General features: G+C 42.1%; 1 protein-coding gene across 2 annotated transcripts; it reads right to left on the reverse strand.

Moving 5' to 3' along the window:
- Window positions 1–902: 902 nt before the first annotated feature.
- Window positions 903–19,424, reverse strand: LOC135510360 (SH3 domain and tetratricopeptide repeat-containing protein 1-like). Of its 2 annotated transcripts, XM_064931218.1 has the most exons (20): window positions 19,268–19,424; window positions 17,694–17,744; window positions 15,864–15,994; window positions 15,125–15,230; window positions 8,848–8,991; window positions 8,390–8,588; window positions 8,186–8,262; window positions 7,829–8,024; window positions 7,125–7,255; window positions 6,926–6,967; window positions 5,385–6,770; window positions 5,017–5,186; window positions 4,594–4,662; window positions 4,233–4,356; window positions 3,553–3,733; window positions 3,318–3,468; window positions 3,113–3,235; window positions 2,822–2,972; window positions 2,350–2,546; window positions 903–2,039 (listed from the first exon to the last, which is right to left on the reverse strand). In XM_064931218.1, exons 1-20 carry the CDS (start codon window positions 19,422–19,424, stop codon window positions 1,707–1,709), a joined length of 4,119 nt encoding a protein of 1,372 aa, XP_064787290.1. In that variant the 3' UTR covers window positions 903–1,706. The 2 variants fall into 2 exon arrangements, with proteins under 2 accessions (XP_064787290.1, XP_064787291.1); XM_064931219.1 differs by lacking the exons at window positions 15,125–15,230; window positions 15,864–15,994; window positions 17,694–17,744; window positions 19,268–19,424 and adding an exon at window positions 9,307–11,788.
- Window position 19,425: the final 1 nt, after the last annotated feature.

A 19,425-nucleotide genomic window follows, 5' to 3' on the forward strand; every position in this document is an offset into this window, starting at 1 on the left:
CCTCATTTATTGCCTTAAAAAAAACCATAGCTGATATGACTGACTTCCTTAAACAAACGTGATTTCTACTGACAATTGATATGTACAAACTAAACCATAAACGGGATGACAAGCGAATAAGAGGCAATCCATAATTTTGATTAAGACCTTAATTGAGTGAGCGATGACGGATGTAGTCAATATAACTATTTGTTCAGCACTTTTGAAATGTAGAGTGACAGAATTCAGAACAAGGGCCGTTCTTACAGTATTCTCCCTGTACACCAAGTCAGAATTTTAGGATAAAGGGGGCATATAAGCAAACAATGAAAACACTTACAATATTCAATGATTACATTTCTCTAAAACAGGTTATAGGCTACATGTGCACCACCTAGTCAGAACAGTAGGTAAAATTAAGAGGCGGAAATAGACTAAATTAGTAGAGTGAAGCACATGGGCTACTAACAGCTTACTACACAACATACAATATAAATCATTTATATTATAACCATCATATCGAAGTAAACTTGGAGTCACAAGATTATATGGTGTGTGGTCCTCCCACTATGACTCAGGAAATCATGCAGTTTATTAGGCTACAGGTGAAATAAGTTATGAATTTAACAGGGTGGGGAAAGTGGACGGTGATGAGCTTGATGCTCCTTTCCAATAAATATAAAGGGTCTTATTCTGGTGACTTGATGATCGACATTTGACAAATAAAAATATTCTCTCTCTTATCCATAATAATCTCATGATGTAGACTACCAGCACAGCATACCTGCACTGGAACTGCCACCTGTTGGCTAGAGTGCATGTGCCCAGACCAGAGGAGGCACATTTTCTATTCAACTCAACAGTTTCTGTGACAAAACTATCAGTAGAGTAAAAAAAAAATAGAAAAATGCCATGGAAACACATTGACTCTTTCAATTTTTATTCATTACATGAAAACCTAAGCGAAAAAGTACATTTTGTGTGCACTACGTCATCACGCATTGATTTTTTATCCACAACAAGTCCGTTGGGTGGAAACACCACTGATGGGAAAATGTTCATATTTTCATTATGCGGATTGTTGAATAGTCGCATTAAAATCTTTGAGCCGATTGGATGGAAAACTAGCTAATCATACAAAAAAAGGCATTGACGGCTTATCAGAGTGCTGACTTGGGATCAGTTTTGCCTTTTGGATCAGAATAAATACGACTGTATGGGCAGATCCTAGATCAGCACTCCTACTATGAGACACTGTGGATATGGGCCCAGCCGCGCAGTCCAAGTGGTCTTCACTCTCACAGAGCAATTCACTCCACTGTAACCTGCAACAGCTGGACCTTCTCCATTATCTTCTCTGACTTTTTATTAGAGATATCTTTCATGATTCATTACTTTCACCATGACTTAACTCATTTCAGGTCATCAACTGAAGACAATTATAAATATTCAGTCATTGCTGTATGATTCTATTCTAAGTGATATTGTTCAGTAAGGCACAGAACACTGATTGGCAAAATCACATTAACACATCTCAGCAGTTCATAAATTACATATTTAAACTGAACAAAGGCCTACAACACCCACTTGGCACAATATCCTCAAACACCCATAAACTCTCTAGCCTGAGTGCCAGTCTGTTTGTGCTATCATAGCAACTCATTGTCATGTTTTGCTTGACAATGAGCATTGGAGTTGGTAAGAGCACAAACAGATCTGGGTCCAGGCTATAACCACTCCCCTCTTCTCACTAACTTCAAACCAAGATGGCCGTTTGGCGGTGACTCATTTCTTGGTTCCTGGATGTTCACCCTGTTCGTCTTGTACTGTGACATACTGCTGAAGATCTGGTCTGGCGAGAGGTTGATGCGTCGTACATTGAGGTCGGAGGCGAACGCTCGTGCTTTCTGGTAGAAGAAGAGGGACAGTTCCCGATCGACCAGGAAGTTGTGGTAGATGGTAGCCAATCGGGTGCAGAGCTGGAGCTGGGACTTCTTGTTGCCGATGTCCATGGCTGCAGCAAGTGCTAGGTGGTAGTACCCTGCAGCATCATACGGGTCCTAAGGGTCAAAGGTGAAAAGTTAGGGGTTAGAGGTAAGGTTGGTTCGGGTCAGTGGAGGAATCGTTGAAGCCGTTTTGGTTTGGTCCATGTAAATTAAGCGTTATATAGCCACAATGAAATGGAAATTCATGCATATGTTTGAGGGTTGGCATCAACTCCATCTTGACACGGAATTTCTCCAAAGGAGTGCAATTCAAAAAGTTTAACTTTTTGGAACAAATTTTTCTTATAGATATGTATTTAAAACCTGAAAATACAACAAACTTCCCAGTCATGAATTCCTTTGATTTATTGATTGATTTGATTACCTTCAGGTCATAGAATATAATGTCCCCCAGCGTCCGATACACCCTGACATAGTACAGGGTTTCCTCATCAAACTCCAGGGGCGTGGGGCAGAGGGAGAGGGCCTTCAGGTAGTAGTGTTCAGCCAGCTCAAACTGACCCAGACAGTGGTACAGAGTAGCCAGGCGGTGGAACGCCACACGCTCGTTCAGACGGTTTCCTGTATGAAGTACAACCGTGGTTTCATTAGTTAGTATTTCTTCACAGAAAGAGCTATAGCCAGGGTGCACTTGTTTTTACTTCCTGGCACGGATTCTGCTGATGGCGGCTTTTTGTTGTTGTTGTAATAATAACTGTGATGTGGTTGTTTTTTCCTGCCAAACCTTACTGGAATGCACTGACTGTAATTCACTCTGGATAAGAGCATCTGCGATATGTAAATACATATTTCTATTGGAAAATACAAGCAAGGACTGGCTCTGTTGTGTGTCCTACCCAGTTTAACACTGATGTCCAGGGCGGTCTGGGCGTACTCAACAGCCTCTCCATACAGCTTCATCTGCAGCAGCAGCTCCACCAGCTTGTTAGACAGTCTCAGTCTGACCTCTGTACTGCTGGTTTTCACCGCGATGGGCAGGGCACGGTCCTAACACACACACACGAGGTGGGTCACACACACACACACACACACACACACACACACACACACACACACACACACGAGGTGGGTCACACACATACAAACACCACCTCTGTCCTACCCCATAGAAGCAGTGTGTGTCGTACCCCATAAAAGCAGACAGCCTTCTCTCTCTCCGTTGAGCTGTTGAAGAAGACGTCCCCTGCTGCCTCCAGCAGCTGTAGGATGAAGTGTGTGTCTCCCGTACTCACCCCCACATCTTGGGCCACCTGGGAGGAAATACAAGAGGTAACATGTCAATGTAAGTCTGAGTGACTGCTGTCTGCACTGTGCTATAGAATAGGTTCTGACCTGTAAATAAAGGTCCACCAGTTCAGTCTGGCCCAGCAGGTGGTATATCTTCCCAGCCTGTAACCAGGCGTAAGCCTCCTTCTCCCTCCGGCCCAGGTCTATGAAGATACCCAGGCTACGCTTGGTGTAGTCCAGAGCAGACCGCCTAGCCCTGGACACAGAGATGGAAAGCATGGGAAATGTTATCATTTGCTGCCAAATAGATAGATAGATAGAGAGGGACGGACGGACGGACCTCTCTGTCCCCAGACTAAGGTATAGCTGGCTGATGGTCTCCAACACCTCTCCCTCCTGTCTCCTGTCTCCCCGGGTCACCAGCAGCGCCAGCTGATGTTCGTTGTAGATGATGCACTGGGCCTCATCCGGACACACTGTTCTGTAAAGGTGGCACAAGCGTCGCGTCACGCTCAACTGACCTGGGAGAGGGGAATAGAGCACGGGGAGTTAGATTAACAGCATCTTTCTGTTAGCCTAGTGAGCTAAAGCCTCAACAGTAGCCAGAGGAGTAACACATATTTGGGGCAGAAGTGATGAATCGGGTATACTGCAAATGAAATTCATTCCATATGTTCAGTATATAGTAACTTAATATTTAAACACTCAAATCTTAAATAAATACATTATAGAACTGTATAATGCATAACCGATGTCATTTTAGCAGGGAAATATTCACATATGAAAGATTCTGCATCTCGGTTTCTCCGACAAAAACTAACCACAGGCTTGAGTGTATTTCCTTTCCTTGGATCCAATACCAACGTTCTCAGAGGGTCCCCATACCTCCTAACGTTGATTCAGCTGATGGCGAGTGGCGAGAATAGTGTTTCAACCTGTATGTGAGCCATGTGTTCTGTAGCATTGTGGTGACACTGGGAAATGGAAAAACTGGAAGAAAAAAAAAACAAATGAACGTACTGTCTGAGTGGTTTGACTTGATAGCCATGAGTAGAGCCCATTCATAGTAGATCTTTCCTCTGTCCAGGTGTCTCTGGTTCACATAGTACTGTCCCAGCTCCAACAGCATGCTGGTAAAGTTCACCTTGAATAACAAACGGTAACGACTAATGACAAATGTTACAATGTATGTTATATGGCTGTTATAAAGGCTCTATGAAAGCATTCATAATGACACCTGCAGTAAATTGTATCGATAACAAATATTACATAGAACAAAATAAATAAATAAAATAGTACATTTTTTGACATGAAAAATAAATTAAATAAAAGTTGTCCTCCTAATAGGGATGTGTAAAAATAAAAAATGAATAAAATTAACCTCATGTTCTTGTCCCTCCAGCGCTGACAACATCTCAACAGCTTCTGTTAGATGCTGCTCCGCTAACCTCTGAGGATAAAGAGACAGGACTGCTAATCTATCTGGAATCCTAATTAAAGTAGCAACATTTCACCAACTTTCCCCAAAATTAACTGATTTTCCGGGAAATCCCTGTTGGAATATTCACGGATTCTTCCCAAACAGGATTTCTGGAAAACCTGGGAATTTTGTAATCATAATTCATATATCAAATCAAATGTTATTTGTCACATGCGCCAAATACAACAGGTGTAGACGAAACCATGAAATGCTTACTTACAAGCCCATTCCAAACAATGCAGAGTTAAAAAGTCTTTAAAATTGGCAAAATAAAAAAAGGAAATAGTAACACAATAAAATAACAATATATATCTGATCATATACCTTAGCCCCAGCCTTCAGACACAATAACCCCAGGTTAGCTTCTGCTACTGCCCAGTTAGCCCTGTCCTCAAACTCCACACACACATCAATGGCCGTCTGGTAGCTATCTGCTGCCCTCCTCAGGTCCCCCATGCTTCGCAAGGCTACACCCCTCATGTTGTGGACCAGTCCTTGAGATGAGATTGTACTTCATTAATCTCTAAGGGCAAATTAGTTTGTCATACTTACAGCCGTAGTAAATAAACGATACAAATACTCACATATTTTTACAATAACACAAACAAGCATTACAAGATATCTACAAAAAAATACATATGTAGAGGTAAGTTCAACAGTATAGTATGTGCAAAATAACAACTTAAGTGTACCTTCCTGTGGGGTAGTGCAATGTTCTGGCATGGAGGCCAGCACTGAGTCGAGGACGTCTAGAGCAACCTCTGGTTGGCTGTTACAGATGTGGAGCCATGCTAGCCACACAAGGGCGATGTTTCGTTCAGGAATGCTAGAGGTGCCAGATGATGATGACGGCGCACAATGATGGTCTATGAGAGTGTGCATGGAGCGTACGGCGTGACCTAGCATCCCATGTTCCTGAAACAGCTGGGATAGGCAGAGTGTTAGAGCCTGGCTTAGAGTGTGGTCACCAGTGCCACCGACTCCATCTAATCGCCCAGTGAAGGAGAGCGACTGGCTGAGATATGGAGCCACTTGAGCCGGAATGGCGACGTCCTGCTTCCGGATCCCATAGAGTCTGTCTGTGTTCTCCAGAACCAGCCCCATTCCATTCAGACAATCGGCTAGCCCAGCAGATGGATGCATCGTGGCTCTCCTGGCCGAGCTGACACAGAGGTGAGGAAGGGAGAGCTGGCTGTACAGTCCCGCCAGGCTGAGGTAGCCATGGCTGGGCACGACGCTCCGGACACCAGGGGGCTCCGCCAAGAGAACCAGAAGCCTCTCCAGGAAGGGAATGGTGTCCGCCGCCTCTCCTCGCCTCCAGTGGAGCTTTGCCAAAAGGAAGCATGCTCTGGCTTCTGCCATCTTATTGTGACTAAGCACCGCCTTCTTCAGGATAAATTTCAGAACTTCTGAGTCTTTCTCCACTGTCGAGACGCAGTAAGGGATGCCCATTAGCAGCGCAGCGATCCGCTCCGACAGAGCCAAGTATTTCTCTGTATTTTTCTGCATGAGATAGATCACCGCTAGGTTAGCGTAGATGCTAGCTAGCATTAGCATGTCCGTGAAGATGTCTCGAGGGACGCTAAGGGCCTCCTCGAAGTAGACGCGAGCCTGGGAAAATTTTGATCGTCCTGCACAGAGTTTCCCCAAAAGGAAACAGAGGCGGCTCTGGGACCAATGGAGACGTTTCTTCCTGGCAGTTTCCCTGGCAACACCTAGATACGCCACTAATTTGTCAACGTCGTCCGAGTGGCCAGTGAAAGTGGCAAGGAGCCGTTCCGGAGTTTGGCCATAGAGGGCGCCAAACTCTGGCTTGTAGTTGCTGCCACCCAGGAAGGATAGAAGAGGAAGGAATTTCTCCTGGTTGGTGGTGGTGCCTTCCTCAACTGGTTGGATGGTGAAGTGAGGCCCGCTGGGTAATGTAGTCTTAGAGGTCTCACTCTGGTCCTCCAGAGTTCCATTTGTCATCACAGTTGCATGAGGCACCTTCGATTTCATCTTCCCTTTTAGCAGAATCTCTTCAATCTTCCTCCTCAGTTCTGCTTGTTGGTGAGCGTCCATGTTGCCTTGGGAACCATCTGCAAGACATTAGATGAAGATCATTATTTATGATTTTGTTGACATGTGGGAAGAATCAGAAAAAGGGAATTATTTGAAAGTTTTCCAAGTTGAGAAAAAAAAATACTCAAACCCAATAGTCCATAAGTACAAAGCAAACAATAAATACCCCTACTTTGAGTTGGTTCATTTGGAGAATCCGGTTGAGCAATCAGATCTGGAATGAAAGCAATAATTAATGAATCAATATCAAAACAGACCGTCTTTACACAGTAAGCAAGTCGAAGAGAGCAAAAAATAAAAACAAGCTGTACTTGCTGGCAGCTGTTCATCACCAAGAAAAGCCCCTGAGCATTTCCCAATTTCTGTCTCACCAAGTTTGTAGACGTGTCCAACATCATTCGGGTTGATTTTTTTCAGCAAGGCGATTGTCTCCTCTTTAATCTGATCGTCATTCAGGTTGAAAAACAACCTCTCTTCTTTCTCTAGGAAAATGTCAGACGCCCTAGAATGGAGTTAATAAAACTAAATGTCTACTAATTTCAGACAAGGTAGAATGATAACACTTTCTAAAAGGAACGTGAGGAGCTACGATGTGGGTTTGAACATATAATTCAACCTGGCTCTGAAAGCATTGTCCACAGCCTTTGTACCTTTACTGTAATACACCCATAGAGATAAACCAAGTGTGCTATTATTGAGTTGCGCCCCCCTCCTTTCCTCTCAGAACAGCCTAAATTCATCGGGGAACAGACTCTACAAGGTGTCGAAAGCATTCCACAGTGATGCTGGCCCATGTTGACTCCAATGCTTCCCACAGTTGTGTCAAGTTGGCTGGATGTCCTTTGGGTGGTGGACCATTCTTGATACACATAGGAAACTGTTGAGTGTGGAAAACTACACTTGAGTAGCTGATACCACCGAGCTGCATAGTTGCTGGCAAACCAATCACCATGTAAGTGTTCTATTTAATTCTATGAATATATCACTACTGTATACATGATGACGCAGCTAATCTGATGCAGTTAACCAGTTAACCAGGTCATCAAAATATAACTCAGCAGAAGGACACACTTACTCACAAAGGCTATCGGCCGGTCTGACCAGTGTTGTCATCACCAATCCCACTTCTCCTGTTCTCTCCAGTCTGCCAGTGAACCACTCGAAGCACGACACCAACAGGCCCACAATGATGATGCGGTCACCCTGTTCCAGGCTTAGCTCATCTGGCCCACCGGCGTCATACTCAACAGTGGCCACGCAAGAGCCAGTGGCTAGCATGGGGAGAGAGAGGTGGACAGGAGACATTCATTAGAATTTTAAAGTAAGTTTAGACTCTAGAATTCCTCCACATAACTAATTCTATGAGAAAAAGGAAAAGTGAAGTCCTTAGAATTAAGATTGTCAAGTGGAATTCAAACAAGGTTCTTCTTACCAAACTGGCAGGGGAAATCACATGCTGGCTTGCCACTGCCAACTAAGATGTTCTCCGCACATGATTTGAGGAACCATCTATAGGGCAGAAACAGGAACAAAATATGTGAATAAAAAGGTGAAACTTGGAAAATTAGCAGTATGCTTCTTCTTCTGTATTGACTAAGAATGAAATAGCTAAGTATACACTAGGCAAAGTACTGACTGGTGGAAGGGGATAACGGGCTCCAGGACTGGTTTGGGTTTGGTCCCCCGGGCTCCATCCCCCAGGGAGAGTACGGTCCACCCCGAGCCCAGGAACGGGGGCTCAAACAGGGCGATGTCCCCCTGCTCCAGGTAGAGGTCTCTACCAGAGGTGGAGCTGTCGAACATCTGGGTGGAGCTGCAGCTGGCGAACAAGGAACCTGACAGAGGGGGAGATTTGTCAAACTTTATTTGTGGGTATAACTAAATAACTAATCATTTGTAGCATTGCAATTAAGAGTATAACATGTATAACATCTCATAACAGCATAACATGGATACTCAATGTTCATGTGATCTGTATGTGCTGACTTATCAAATTAAGTGCTCCTGTATATTCTGAATACACCACAGTGAATGTGGGTACCAAAAGCTGTCAAAGTCAGATATTTTAAATCTGTGAGTCACTGGGCGAGTTACCCTCTTGCATGAGGATGCCTTTGTACATGAGGTTGAGAGTCTCCTCTTGGATAGAGATCTCTATGGCAAAGTACTCCTGGTCCAGAGAACTCAACCAGAAGTCCTGGTCCAACAGCAGGTTCTCCATGCACTGACCCAGAAAGCCTGGGGAACAGAGGTTAAAGGTCAGATGTCAATATGTCAGAGGTCAGTCAGAAGTCCTGGTCTAGACGTAGTTTATGTATTGATTTCAATCGGAGATATAAAATCAGTTACTTTGTTATTTCAGACCGAACCTGTTCAGGCCCGAGTCGGGTATATCGGGTCCACCCGAACCCGTGAAGACCTCTACTTTGTTTGGTATTTATTAGGATCCCCATTAGCCGCTACAAAAGCATTAACTACTCTTCCTGGGGTCCACATGAAACATGATATAGTACATAGTACAGAACATTATTAGTCAAGGACTGAAATACATACATTTAAAATGTGACATATAGCCTATGTCATGACTGTCCTGTGAGGATCCAAATAGGTCAGATCAGCTTTGCAATAAATAACTTCAACCAGACCCCCTGTCACCTGCAGAGAGGGAGGAGGGAACTGGTGGGGATTAACACCTCACACCCTGTTATAAATCAAGGACAAAACATTCAGACATCCCTCTCTAAATTCCCTCAAGGAATGTACTTTGTTTCAAGAAGAGTTTTTGCGCCAAAAGTCTAACACGTTCAAAAGCAACTATTAGAACAATATTTCTAATATAGAATGTGGGGATTTGTCAGAGGCGACCTAAAATAACACTAATGTCGGTTTGGTTGTTATTTTGTGATGTCATTAAAAATATTATAAAGAAAATACTGTAACTTGGAAAGTATACATACGACATGTACAAAGTTTCCATCCTCTGCGTTGTGCATGCTATATGAAAAAGTATTAGTGTTTTTGTTAAGAGAGGGATGTGATTTTAGAAACTAAGAGGAAATTGTTTCTATAACTGTGCACAGTAAGTAGTCACCGCCCCCTTGATTGAGGTCAGAGAGTGTGTCAGCCTGACAGAACCGCCCCTTTTGAACAAACTGTATAAAATGATGGGTTAAGAATTTTCACGTAAATACATACATGATTGCTTACTCCACGTGGGTGGTCGCTGTGCCGCCACCCGCTTGGAGTAAGAAATCAAGTGAGAGTAGTTTCCAAATGTACCAATGTTAAGTGTCACGGTCCCACTCCCTCTCTCGCCCTCTCCATGTCTTTTGTAACAAGTAGCCCTATTGTTGTCAGTCCACCAGGGACCTGTTTTTAGTGTATATGTTTATCTTGTGTTACCATTTAATTAGCTAGTAAATAAATAAATAAATCAATCTGTGTTGTACTGAATCTTACCGAGTAAGGCTCGGGTTTTTGCAGATGCAAAGAGGTTACGACTGTTCAGAATGATGATATGATAAGAGGTTGTGATTAATAAGTTGACTGTTTATAGATGTGATAGGTAAAGACCTTTAGAGTTTAATTCGGGAGATGGTAACTCTTTAAATAACTGCTCTCGTGGTGCCCCAGATCCTAATGAGTTAATTGTTACATGATTAATTTGATCGGGGAACAACATAGTTGATTAGATATATAACAGTGTTCAGATTAATGTTAAAAGTCAAGTCACGACACCTACATATCAGTACATGCACACAACATCTAGGTCTAATACACAGTACAGTGCAAATTACAATACACTATAAAAATGTCTGTGTCTTGTCACAGTCCCCTTAGTGCTGTAAGGTGTTCTTTTATCTGTTTTTTTATAACTGGTTTAATTGCTAGCTTGAGTTACTTGGGGTGGCAGATAGTTCCCTGTAGTCATGCCTCTATTTAATACTGTGCGCTTCCCAACCTCTGTTCTGGACCTGGGGACTGTGAAGATATCTCTGGTTGCATGTTTTCTGTTGTGTGTGCCAACTGCTTGAACAGACAGTTCGGTACCTTCAACACCTCACACAAAGACCAATAGTGATGCAGTCAACTTTGAGCCAGGAGAGACTGACATGCATGTTACTGGTACTCGTTCTTTGCCACACATGACTACAAAGCTGGGCAGTAGTCCAGGTGCGACAAAACTAGGGCCTGTAGGACCTGTCTGGTCGACTGAGATGTCAAGAAGGCAGAGCAACGACCCTATCATGGACAGACCTCTTCCCATTTTAGCAACCATTAAGTTCATATCTTTTGACCATGATAGCTTGCTATCTAGGGTTAGACCCAGCAGTTTAGTCTCCTCAACTTGCTCAATAGCCACATTATTCAATAATAGATCCAGATGAGGTTTAGTGTTAAGCGAGTGATTTGTCCCAAAAACTATGCTTTTAGTTAGAGATATTTAGCACCAGCCTATTGCTAGTTACCCATTCTATAACTGACTGGAACTCTATGTTAAGTGTCTCAGTTATTTATTTTCATGCTACAGGCGACATGTATACTGTTGAGTTATCAGCGTACAGACACACAGGCTTTATTCAAGGTCAGTGGAAGGTCATTTGTAAAAACAGAAAACAATAATGGCCCTAGCCGGCTGCCCTGCGGTACACCACACTGAATTTGCAGAGGCTTCCATTAACAAAGAGAGAGAGGGAGAGAGAGAGGATTCCATTAATGAAAACCCTTGGTGTTCTATTATATGGGTAACTCTATCCATAATAAAGGCAGAGGATGCAAATCCACTGAAGTCTAACAAAACAACTCAATCTTTTTACTATCAATTTCTTTCAGCCAATCATCAGTCATTTGTGTCAGTGCCAAGCCCTTTGTTTTCTGTAAAATAACTTGAAAAAACAACTTTTCCCCAGAAGTTTGCTAAGCACTTGCAACAAGCTGATTGGTCGCCAATTTGAACCATTTAAAACACACAGACACACACATACATACATACATATACAGTGCCTTGCGAAAGTATTCGGCCCCTTTGAACTTCGCGACCTTTTGCCACATTTCAGGCTTCAAACAAAGATATAAAACTGTATTTTTTTGTGAAGAATCAACAACAAGTGGGACACAAGCATGAAGTGGAACAACATTTATTGGATATTTCAAACTTTTTTAACAAATCAAAAACTGAAAAATTGGGCGTGCAAAATTATTCAGCCCCTTTACTTTCAGTGCAGCAAACTCTCTCCAGAAGTTCAGTGAGGATCTCTGAATGATCCAATGTTGACCTAAATGATTAATGATGATAAATACAATCCACCTGTGTGTAATCAAGTCTCCGTATAAATGCACCTGCACTGTGATAGTCTCAGAGGTCCTTTAAAAGCGCAGAGAGCATCATGAAGAACAAGGAACACACCAGGCAGGTCCGAGATACTGTTGTGAAGAAGTTTAAAGCCGGATTTGGATACAAAAAGATTTCCCAAGCTTTAAACATCCCAAGGAGCACTGTGCAAGCGATAATATTGAAATGGAAGGAGTATCAGACCACTGCAAATCTACCAAGACCTGGCCGTCCCTCTAAACTTTCAGCTCATACAAGGAGAAGACTGATCAGAGATGCAGCCAAGAGGCCCATGATCACTCTGGATTAACTGCAGAGATCTACAGCTGAGGACAACATATAGGACAACAATCAGTCGTATATTGCACAAATCTGGCCTTTATGGAAGAGTGGCAAGAAGAAAGCCATTTCTTAAAGATATCCATAAAAAGTGTCGTTTAAAGTTTGCCACAAGCCACCTGGGAGACACACCAAACATGTGGAAGAAGGTGCTCTGGTCAGATGAAACCAAAATTGAACTTTTTGGCAACAATGCAAAACGTTATGTTTGGCGTAAAAGCAACACAGCTCATCACCCTGAACACACCATACCCACTGTCAAACATGGTGGTGGCAGCATCATGGTTTGGGCCTGCTTTTCTTCAGGAAGATGGTTAAAATTGATGGGAAGATGGATGGAGTCAAATACAGGACCATTCTGGAAGAAAACCTGATGGAGTCTGCAAAAGACCTGAGACTGGGACGGAGATTTGTCTTCCAACAAGACAATGATCCAAAACATAAAGCAAAATCTACAATGGAATGGTTCAAAAATAAACATATCCAGGTGTTAGAATGGCCAAGTCAAAGTCCAGACCTGAATCCAATCGAGAATCTGTGGAAAGAACTGAAAACTGCTGTTCAAATGCTCTCCATCCAACCTCACTGAGCTCGAGCTGTTTTGCAAGGAGGAATGGGAAAAAATGTCAGTCTCTCGATGTGCAAAACTGAGAGACATACCCCAAGCGACTTACAGCTGTAATCGCAGCAAAAGGTGGCGCTACAAAGTATTCACTTAAGGGGGCTGAATAATTTTGCACGCCCAATTTTTCAGTTTTTGATTTGTTAAAAAAGTTTGAAATATCCAATAAATGTCGTTCCACTTCATGATTTTTCTCACTTGTTGTTGATTCTTCACAAAAAAATACAGTTTTATATCTTTGTTTGAAGCCTGAAATGTGGCAAAAGGTCGCAAAGTTCAAGGGGGCCGAATACTTTCGCAAGGCACTGTATATATATATTTTTTAACTAGTCAGTTAAGAACAAATTCTTATTTACAATGACGTCCGGCTTTAGCCGGGGTAGGCCGACGCTGTGCGCCACCCTATGGGACTCCCAATCACGGCCGGATGTGATACAGCCTGGATTCGAACCAGTGACTGTAGTGAAGCCTCTTGCACTGAGATGCAGTGCCTTAGACCGCTGCGCCACTCAGGAGGCCATTAAAGGGTGCTCTGCTATATTTGGGTAGAAATTACCTCAGACCCCTCCATGTCTGAGGGCAAACGGCATCTTCTAGGCTTAAATTGAAGATGTGGCAAACAGGAATCACAATGTATTCTGCTACCAACCTCAACAATTGACCATCCAGGTTGTTGGCACCAGGTGATCTGTCCTGATAGCAACAATTTTTTCACCTCTTCCACACCCACTTTGAGGAACTTGAAACTACAGTGCTTGTCTTTCATTATTTGGTCCATTATGCCTGAAAATGAAGACTCATTTATTCAGCATTTATTGTTTGCATGTCCTACCTAAGTCTGCTAATCTTGTGGTTGGCAATATCAAAGGGTTTTGTTATGAACAAGCCAGCTGCCTCAATGAAAGTTGGAGCCGAGTTTGCATTTTTGCCTATAATTGTATTTAAAGTACTCCAGCACTTTTAACTTTCATTCATCCTTCTTCCATAGTATAGTTTATTCTCCTTTTTGTTTAGTTTAGTTACGTGACTTGTTAATTTACTGTATGTTTGCCAGTCTGCTGTGTTGTCAGATTTATTTGCTATTACCTTTGCCTCATCCCTCTCTGCCATACAGTTTTTTAATTCATAAGTTTGCTAGAGAGCATTTGGATGATCCAGAAGAAGATTGGGAGAATGTCATATGGTCAGATGAAACCAAAATATAACTTTTTGGTAAAAACTCAACTTGTCGTGTTTGGAGGACAAAGAATGCTGAGTTGCATCCAAAGAACACCATACCTACTGTGAAGCATGGAGGTGGAAACATCATGCTTTGGGGCTGTTTTTCTGCAAAGGGACCAGGATGACTGATCCATGTAAAGGAAAGAATGAATGGGGCCATGTATCGTGAGATTTTGAGTGAAAACCTCCTTCCATCAGCAAGGGCATTGAAGATGAAACGTGGCTGGGTCTTTCAGCATGACAATGATCCCAAACACACCGCCCGAGCAACGTTTGAGTGGCTCCGTAAGAAGTATTTCAAGGTCCTGGAGTGGCCTAGCCAGTCTCCAGATCTCAACCCCATAGAAAATCTTTGGAGGGAGTTGAAAGTCTGTGTTGCCCAGCAACAGCCCCAAAACATCACTGCTCTAGAGGAGATCTGCATGAAGGAATGGGCCAAAATACCAGCAACAGTGTGTGAAAACCTTGTGAAGACTTACAGAAAACGTTTGACCTCTGTCATTCTCAACAAAGGGTATATAACAAAGTATTGAGATAAACTTTTGTTATTGACCAAATACTTATTTTCCACCATCATTTGCAAATAAAAAAATAAAAAAATCCTACAATGTGATTTTCTGGATTTTTTTTCTTCTCATTTTGTCTGTCATAGTTGAAGTGTACCTATGATGAAAATTACAGGCCTCTCATCTTTTTAAGTGGGAGAACTTGCACAATTGGTGACTGACTAAATACTTTTTTTGCCCCACTGTATTCTATAACCATGTATGTTAAGTTAGGATTCAGAACTTGTGTATCATTCATGTAAATAAAAACCCCATACTATATCTAGTACTTCTTATACTAGACGACATTACCCATTGTGTAATACGTGGTGAACCTCCATATCTCTTCAAATGTTTTGAATGTGACAAATATGGCGTTTTCTTCACAGTTGATGGAAACAAGCCGAGCTGATAGTTCCTAAAAGTACAGGAGAGGAGAACAGAGAAGAGTTCTAAATGTACATGATTTCTCACAAACTACTGTATAAAGCAATGTAATATGTTAATAAAGTACTAACTCGATAAGATCAAATACAACCTGATAACACAAACACTTCAAATGCAAAACTGGTGATATGACCATACACAATGCATTCATTATGTTCACTATAACTTTTCACACTTGCGATAATTCCACAAAAGCTGTGACAAAATGGGGTGTGACTGTGCTGAGTACAGTATCATAGCAAATGCATTTTTAGCAGCATATATAGATTACAGGAGTACATGTAGATTACAGCTGTACATAAAGATTACATGAAAATTACATAGGTTAACCTTTATTGTCCTGAATCTTTCCCTGGAGGCAGAACTGAGTGATTTCCACTAAATGGGCCAACTGCAAAGTCAAAATTGTCTATATAGTCGTTCATGAAAACAAAAATGATATTTTGTTTCTTCATTTAAGGTTAATATCAGGTTTTATGACTTTGTGGCTGTGCTAGCTACTGACCACTCTGCAGCGATGCCTCCAGGTCAAGAGTTCTGACAATAAATGCCAACCTGTGACAAGACTAACCTGGATACATAAAAGGTTAATAGAGTGTTATACCATGAAGAGAGCGTTGACCTCTATGCTGTCGGCCTCCAGGAGGCGGAGTTTCCCCCTCAGCACTTCCTGTGACCCCTCGTCTGCAGGAAGCTTGTCCGGACCCTCCACCATGGCCAACAGCATGGGCAGCGCTGGAAACACGCAAGGACACGTTAAAAAACAAAAATCACCATTACAGTCTATGACAAGCAGAGTATGGGCAATCCTTCTCTAGTTAATGTTTTGTAGGAGAGAAGAGGTGACAGAGATACTCTGGTGACTTTGTAATAAACAATAATGCTATTTCTCAAAACACCACGTAGATGTAATTAACTTCAGTCAGCAGTTCAAAAGTGTCGTTTGAAGTTTGTCATAGTTAAAAGACTAAAAACGACTCAGAACAACAATGTCAATATCCTGACAGGTACAGTACTAATACTGTATCCTCAACTTTACTTCCTGTTTCTTTATTAACCAATGGCCATTTTGGACACAATCATCTCACCACTTACAGAAAAACCACACGATTTCACATGCGAAATTGAATGTGAAATCATGTGTTTTTGGAACACTTGATCACGTTTTCACGTGTAGTTCCACGTTATCACATGTTGCTTTACATGTCTCGTGTTATCATATTAACTTCACATACGATCACGTGATCACATGAAAACATGTGTTTTTGGAACACTTAATGTGTCCACATGACATTCATGTTGTTTTTCAGTAAGGGACTGGTCTGGTGACCCTGTGATTGACAGTGAATGACCCACAGAGATTAATCAATGACTTGAAAGTGGCTTTCTCAGGTCCAAGGTACAAGAATTATAGTTCAAATTCAACTGTCAAATACATGATTTTTCCATAATGAGAAGTAAATTTCCAGCCTGGTCCCAGATCTGTTTGTGCTGTCTTGCCATCTCCTATGGTCACTGTCACGCCAAATGTAACAATAACCATAGGAGTTAGCAAGACAGCACAGACCTATCTGGGACCAGGCCAGTGAATTCTAGTTTAATAGCATACAGGCTACTACTTTCGTGAGACAAGAGAAGAAAGAGTGCAGAACACACAATAACTGCAGTAAGTTGTTTATTGGTACACTAAAAACCACAGTAGGAATATACAAAATATAAAAACTGTTTCCTACTGAACAAACATGAAACTCTTAACTTATATGATTATAATATGACCCAATGTCACCTCGCCTTTTTAAATGGTTGACTTTGAGTCTGCAGTCATAGCGTGGGTCAAACCACTACAGCAGTGCTCAGTGTGTTGCGCTCAAACTAACCTGGTCCCAGATCTGTCTCCATTGCTGTCATTATTGAGTGACAGGGAGTTGGCATGATAGCATCAATAGGCTGCCAATCAGGCTACTCTCTACCCCTATGTTGATACTGGAAGCATGAGGCTGTATGAAATAGCCTGATGGTTCATAGCAGAATGAGTCATTCAAAACCCACAGTTGAATCTTAGACCTCATAATGGCAAGATAGAGTTAAACCCATAAACCATAACTTTACTCCAACTACCACAGCCAAACCCCAAACTCTCTCCCCTTCTTTTGGAAATACTGTGGTTGGAACCCTCATGAAATTCCATTCTGTTAAATTCTGAGTTTCCACAATGAGAATGAATTGTCTGATATACATACATTGGACGATTGAAAATGGAAATCCCCCTTTCACTGAAAGGTGTCATATTTCTGGGTCTGTATTAATACAGTGTCTCAGGGTATGATCAAGGATCAGTTTAGCATTGTAGATCATAATGAATAAGATTACATGGACCAGTGGGAACTGATTCTAGATCAGCCCTGTGAAGTAGATACAGTTATTAGTTAGTCACCTGTTGGGAAGCAGTCTTCGGATGTGCCTGCTCCTCTGGAGCTGGAGCGCTCTGCAATATACAGACATGTTCATTTAATACTGAACACAGTATGTATGCTACTTTGATCGATTGTAAGAAGTAGGTAAACAAAAACCTAAAAATTAAAGGTGACATGCCCAAAAGTTCTTTATGGGCCTTTTGGCTAGCGGCTGAAATGTCCTTTATGTGTTTATTATGACAAGAGCAGGAAAGCATATGATCCCTAGTCCTCTACCCATGTTTCCTGTGTGTGCTATCGCTTTCACACACACACACACACACACACACACACACACACACACACACACACACACACACAGGAGGAAATCTGTCAAGTTCTGATTTCATAACAGTGTCCCCAACTAAACAAGGAAGAATTGAGAGAAAGGGGGCAGGGTCACAAAACAGACCACCATAGACAGAACTGAAACAACGATCAAGTTGTCAAATAACCCTCTTTTAAACTGAGCTTGTATGACTAGCACAGACAGTGTCACCAGCAAAGCACTCCCACACAATAACACCTCCTCCATGCTTTACCGTGGGACATACACAGATAATCCCCCACATCGCGTCTCACAAAGACACGGCGGTTGGAACCAAAAATCTCAAATTTGGACTCCAGACCAAAGGACAGATTTCCACCGGTCTAATGTCTATTGCTTGTGTTTCTTGGCCCAAGCAAGTCTTCTTTTATTGGTGTCCTTTAGTAGTGGTTTCGTTGCAGCAATTCAACCATGAAGATCTGATTCACGCAGTCTCCTATGAACAGTTGTTGTTGAAATGTGTCTGTTACTTGAACTCTGTGAAGCATTTATTTGGGCTGCAATTTTTGGGGCTAGTAACTCTAATGAACTTATCCTCTGCAGCAGAGGTAAGTCTGGGTCTTCCTTTCCTGTGGCGGTCCTCATGAGAGCCAGTTTCATCATAGCGCTTGATGGTTTTTGCGACTGCACTTGAAGAAACTTTCAAAGTTCTTGAAATTATCCGGATTGACTGACCTTCATGTCTTAAAGTAATGATGGACTGTCGTTTCTCTTTGCTTATTTGAGTTGTTCTTGACATAATATGGACTTAACCCTTATGGTAAAAGACCACCTTCTGTACACCCCCCCACCTTGTCACATCACAACTGATTGGGTCAAACGCATTAAGAAGGAAAGAAAATTAACTTAAGGCGGCGGCACACCTGTTAATTGAAATGCATTCCAGGTGACTACCTCATGAAGCTGGTTGAGAGAATGCCAAGAGTGTGCAAAGCTGTCATCAAAGCAAAGGGTGGCTATTTGAAGAATCTCAAATATAAAATATATTTTGATTTGTTTAATACTTTTTTGTTTTCTACATGATTCCATGTGTTATTTCACAGTTTTGATGTCTTCACTATTATTCTACAATGTAGAAAATAGTAAAAATAAAGAAAAACCTTTGAATGAGGTGTTCTGAGACTTGACTGGTAGTCCTAAAAACAATATCACGGTATGCTACTACTGCAGAGGCAGATTGTGGATCTGCGTGTCATTTTAATGTCACTTTATGGATCAATGACTCACCCATTTTTCTACTTCTGGTTCCCTTTTTTACCGGATCATGGTTGTGGTCTTCTGTTGAGAGCTCTCTTCGGTAATGGCGAGTGCTAGTGTCCATACGGTTAACCACCGCCACAGGTTCCACCTCTTGTTCCGCGGTTGACATAATTAACTTTTTCATG

This window comes from Oncorhynchus masou, chromosome 23 (assembly GCF_036934945.1).
Source record: "Oncorhynchus masou masou isolate Uvic2021 chromosome 23, UVic_Omas_1.1, whole genome shotgun sequence".
Lineage (NCBI taxonomy): Eukaryota > Metazoa > Chordata > Actinopteri > Salmoniformes > Salmonidae > Oncorhynchus > Oncorhynchus masou.

What these genes read in the sequence shown, in the direction of transcription:
- LOC135510360 (XM_064931218.1), bottom strand. Translation starts at nt 19,424, where the DNA reads ATGAAAAAGTTAATTATGTCAACCGCGGAACAAGAGGTGGAACCTGTG. An exon ending in CGAAGACTGCTTCCCAACAG is followed by an intron (nt 15,995 to 17,693) that starts GTGACTAACTAA and finishes GCGTGTTTCCAG; the next exon opens with CGCTGCCCATGCTGTTGGCC. An exon ending in AGGTCAACGCTCTCTTCATG is followed by an intron (nt 15,231 to 15,863) that starts GTATAACACTCT and finishes CTGTACTTTTAG; the next exon opens with GAACTATCAGCTCGGCTTGT.